We start from the raw sequence: 5,143 nt of genomic DNA, 5'->3' as shown, positions 1-5,143 counted from the left end.
AACGAAAACTTCAAACCCTGGTTCTCTCTCCTTGCTTCAGCAGAATCAGAAATTTTCTTTTTTGTATCTTCCTTGCATGTTGTTGAGTTGCTCTCTTCCAAGTCAACTCCTCGAACTGTGTGCTACCAACTTAGCCTTTCACTTTCTTCCATTAATCTCCAAATTGAGAATTTGAAACAGATCCCTTTGTCTTGACCAAATGCCTCAGAATGGCAAAGAAAAATATTTTCAATGGTAAACCCATATCTGAACCCTTGAGCTACTACTTTGTCTCCAAAAAATAATCTTGTCCTTTGATTCACAGTAGTGTTTATCAGAGATCACATTTTTCATGTATCCCAAATTGGATTGGGACAGAGTCGGAGAAGAAGAGAAGGAACTAAAATGTATGCAGAAGAAAATGAATTACCTTTAGCTTCTAACTTAACTTGATATGGTTTGATGTGTGTGATTAGATCTCAACCTTTTTGCATAACCTTTCTCTTTCTTTCTTCTTTGGTGAATGACTTAGGAATGAAGCTCTCTCTCTCTCTCTCTCTCTGAGTCTGACCGAAATGAAAAAGGGACATTGGCTTTGGTGGAAGAAGCAACTTGGAGGGATCAGCTTGAGAAAAATGTCTTGGGCATGGATTTTGTTCTCTTACCATTTAGCCCATTTGATTTCTTTGATATTTTCTTTTTGGGCTCACTATGCCAAAAGCGGCAAATGGTGGCGACCATATACCAGCGGTCTTCGGAAATGCCGCTAAAATACTAGATTGCAGCTGTCTTGGTGACGATTTGAGATAGGGCTGCTAAATCAAACAATTTGGCTGTGGTTCAAGGGCAAAATGCCGCACACACAAAATCTCTAATCTCCAATTGGAATTAAAAAGGAAACCGCTCCCTCAGTGATTCAAGAAAAAGTGAAAGACACAAAACCTCCACATTCGCGGTTTCTGTCCCTGTCCCTGTCCCTTTCACGACTGCGGGTGTGGTCGTGGCAGTCGGAGTCAGCGGAGGGTTTGGAATCGGCTACGGAATCGGAGGAAGGTCGATTACGAGAAAGGATCTGCTCTTGGCGGTGCTTCTATTTGGCGATTTCCTCCTGGCGACGCTTCTATTTAGCGATTTCCTCCCAGCGGCGCTGGAGTGCTAATTGCTCGCGATGGGTTTTGGTAAGGAAGACAGGCTTGGATGGTGCGGCGGAGTTGGTGGCGACGGCGGGGGGTAAGGTGACGTCATCGATTGAGGGTTTCATGGCAGTTGGCTATGCTCCTATGAAGTAACAGAAAAAGAGGAAAAGGGATCGCTTGGTTAATTGCAGGTGGGGACAAGAGAACACACCACAAGATAAGAGTAGCTCAACACCAAGGATCAAAGCAAACAATTTGGCTGTGAACTTTTCTTTAAATTACCTGTAAGTTTTTCTTTAAATAACAATGACCATTCAATTTTTTCTTCCTTTATGCAAATTATTCATCTTTCTCTTTCTCATGGTATAGATATCCAAAAGAAAAAAACATCTAACATCGTCATTTTTTAAGCCACTAGTATTACACATTGAATTAATTCTAACTATTTGGTATTGTTTTGAAAGCTCAAAATGTTGAGGTCTGAACTTTTCTGCATTTTGTGGTATATGTTGTTGTGCTGTGCTTCTACGTAGTTGTAATTGCTAATATGTTGTCTTTATGGCTATCCAGGCTCACCAGGAGATTGTGAAGAAACTAGTCAGTTTGATTGAGAATTATATCTGTCATGGAGGTTGATTTATGGCACAAAATATATTTGAATTTTTTTAATGATATTACTTTTGCTGGTCGCATGAAATATATTATTTTAATCTTAAGAAGATATTTGTTTGATTGTCACAATGGATTAGTATAGATTGGTAGAATTAGTGGAAGGGGTTTGGAATGAAACTTAAACATGTATGAATGAATGCTGATACGGGACTTTTTATTCAATCAATATTTGTTCTCTTGCAAAGAAACAACTTTTTGAAGTAGGAATGGAAGATATCAATTGTCGTCTCTTCATTTTATATGATTAGAAGTTATGATTCATGGTCATGGATACTTCAATATTGCTATGTGTACCTAAACTAATATTTGTATTATGCTCTAAAGTTTTTATTTGTTTTTATTTCTCTTAAAGGTTTTATTTTTATTAGTACTTCTGAAGAAATAGCCCAGGTTTGTGTTTCAGGTTTCATTAGAACTTATGATGGGGATATTGTTACAGCAGCAGCACATATTTTGAGACTGAATTTTCTATTTTAAAATTTTATGATGATAGGTTGGAACAATATCAGCAAATGGGGAGAGAGAAATTGGTGAGCTAATTGCAAAAGCTATGAAGAAAGTTGACAAAGAGTGTGTAATCACAATTTCAGTAAGTTTTTAAATTTACAACTTGGGTACTTTATTTTTTCTTTGGTTTTTAGTTTCTTTGTGTTTGATGGTTTTAGATATTTAGGCCCATGATACTGTATCTGTTCAGCTCTAACTTTAACCTGTTTCACATGGTGCTCAGACCTTATTGCTACTTGATTTTATTCCTATTATGTTTGTTGTATTGTTGATAAGTATTGTAGTGTTGCTTGATGAGAGTACATGGCTGAAAAGTTAAAAAATGAATGTAATTCTTGATAAAATCCCCTAATTAACCAGTTGTGGAAGATATAAGCTGCTATAGATTCAATATATACATAATATTCGGTGGTTCTGTAGTACTTGTTTGGCAGTCTTGTCTTGTACAGCTGCATTTCTTCTTAAGATTTTATTTTGTATTTCATTATTGAGGAGAGAAAACCGATGATCTTCAAATCTATTATTGTTTTCTCTAGCCCTTTGAACGCTATACTGGTATGCTATAGAAATTGGATTAAATTTGTTTTTGTTGCTATATACATCAAGATTCAAACATTTATCAATTTGCATTTAACACTCTATTGTTGCTTCCTTTTTTAGTATATGGTTTTATTGATGTAGGTTTGGGCAGTTTATTAATTACTTTTCAAGCCTAATGGGTGATGCTTTGTTTCATTTTTTGTGGGATTCAGTTGAGAAACTTAGTATGGGCTACTTCAAAACACGATGTCTACCTTATCTCCAATTACTTGGTCATGCATTGGTCATCATTAAGTGGCAATTTGTCGGAGATAATAAATTTTGCTGGACACGTAGCCCCAAGTAAGGTAATGAAATCTCTTACACAACTTTGTTCAATATTCATGATTTTTAGCTTTAGTTGCATATACATTAATAGTTTTGTCCTTTACACTATGCAGCCTTTGGTTTTGTAGAAACATGCAGGAAGTCTGTTGTACAATATGGTGTTGCTTGATTCATTTAATATTGTTCTCTCATCTACTTAGAAAAGGCTTAGTTGGTTTGTGCTGTCTAGATTTATTTTAACGAATGTCATTATCTGCCCATTATATTAATTCAATGGATATTTATGCTCCACACAGTTTACATTGTCTGTTTACTCATACTCTCATTATATATTTTGAACAAAAATATTTACAACACTATCTTAAATTTTTCTATTGGTTTGAGATGGTTCTCTAGCAGCAACTTTCTCAGTTTTTCTATGTAAATACAGGATTTTGGAGAGGCAAAGGATCTAGCTTCAGAACTCCTTACATTGCAATAATTGATGCTTTACTAAAATGTGGCTCAGTTAAGGATATGTTGTTATTTTACTAAAAATTTCTTACTTTTCTTGTTTAATAGAGAACTAGGATAATTTTAGGAAGACTTGAAAACATAAATTGATGTTATTTTGAATTAGTATTTGTGAGGAGTGATAATAAATAGTAACCAAATTCATGTTTCTAAAATTAATGATATGTGTTGGCTTGATTTTCTTCTACTGTAAGTAAATTTTTTTATGTAATTGGCAGGTGATAACTGCTCTGGCAGTATATGCTAACTAGAGTTTTGAAGGAATCAAGGGAAGGGGATGGGATTGGGCTGGTATAATCTATCTATTGTTTATTTAGTGTTTCTTTATGTTAATATCTCAAGTTTAATAAATTTGATGTAAAGAAAATATGTTATAGTAAAGAAAAATGGTATAAACCATTTGAGTAGTTAATTAGTTTTTTTTCCAAAGCTCTTGTATGAACTTGCGGCAGTTTAAAACTGCCGCAATTTTTAAGAAAATCACATAAATTTGCGGCGGTTTTGAAACTGTCGCAGATGTTTTTTTAATCCACTACCAAAATAGCGGCGGTTTTGCAACCGCCGCAAAATCAATTATTTGATTTACAGCGATTGTGCCAGCGGTTCGTTAGAACCGCCGCAAAATCATATTACCCCGCAAATCCTTGAAAAAAACCGCCACTATTCGGCGTGTTTCTTATAGTGGCTTTGTTTGTAAGTGTTGCATACTATGGAAGCTTCTGATTTTTATTCCATTTATTTGGGCTACTGTAACATTGACTTTTGGCCTACATCACTTAAACAAAATGATCAAACTAATTGGATAATTAGCTCAATAAAATTAATATTTGTCATCATTACTTATGTTAGTTAATTTCTTAACTCAACAAACATATTGTTAGAAATTTTCTCATAGTTTTTAAATCAAAATTTTAATTCAATTTATTAAGTTAAATTATTATATAAATCACCATAAATTTATTATCAGCACGTGTAAAATTTAAATTCAAAATTTCATTAGAAATTTTATCATAGTTTTTAAATCAAAATTTAAATTCACTTTGTTAAATTAAATTATTAGTTAAATTACCATAAATTTATTATTAGTATTTTTAAATTTTTTTAATTATAAAGTTACAAGGTATTAATGTTTTTTTTTTCCCTTTTAGGATTTTAAATTGTGTATTTTACACTTTAGTCCATAATATAAAATTTATCCGCTATATTTTATATACCACATATGATCTGTTTATTAGATAGCCAACTCTTAATTATGGTTGACCACTATTTTTTTAGCCACCAAAAACTGACCCAATAAATTATATGTTTATATATGACACAATAAATTCCAAAAATAAATATAAGGTAACGGTTAAAGATGTAAGAAGCGTAACTTAAAAGGTATTAGATTCAATGTTGTTGTTGAGTCTGTTTTATAAAATATATATTAATTAATTGGTTTAAGGTGCCTTATTGCATGATGAACCATT

General features: G+C 33.2%; 1 protein-coding gene across 2 annotated transcripts; it reads left to right on the top strand.

Annotated features, from left to right (window-relative positions):
- Nucleotides 1–713: 713 nt before the first annotated feature.
- On the top strand, nucleotides 714–3,950 carry LOC107495188 (uncharacterized). 2 transcript variants are annotated; one of them, XR_008000454.1, is made up of 6 exons: nucleotides 714–1,399; nucleotides 1,686–1,746; nucleotides 2,281–2,376; nucleotides 3,047–3,181; nucleotides 3,592–3,668; nucleotides 3,893–3,950. XR_008000454.1 is itself a non-coding variant. In XM_052251262.1 (5 exons), the coding sequence occupies exons 2-5, from the start codon at nucleotides 1,741–1,743 to the stop codon at nucleotides 3,640–3,642; spliced, it is 288 nt and encodes a 95-aa protein (XP_052107222.1). In that variant the 5' UTR covers nucleotides 714–1,399; nucleotides 1,686–1,740; the 3' UTR covers nucleotides 3,643–3,784. The 2 variants fall into 2 exon arrangements, 1 of the variants encoding a protein (XP_052107222.1); XM_052251262.1 differs by lacking the exon at nucleotides 3,893–3,950 and having other exon boundaries at nucleotides 3,592–3,784.
- The last annotated feature ends 1,193 nt before the right edge of the window (nucleotides 3,951–5,143 follow it).

The sequence above is a fragment of the Arachis duranensis genome, chromosome 6, assembly GCF_000817695.3.
Source record: "Arachis duranensis cultivar V14167 chromosome 6, aradu.V14167.gnm2.J7QH, whole genome shotgun sequence".
Taxonomy (NCBI): domain Eukaryota; kingdom Viridiplantae; phylum Streptophyta; class Magnoliopsida; order Fabales; family Fabaceae; genus Arachis; species Arachis duranensis.
This window is presented reverse-complemented; position numbering and strand designations above follow the sequence as displayed.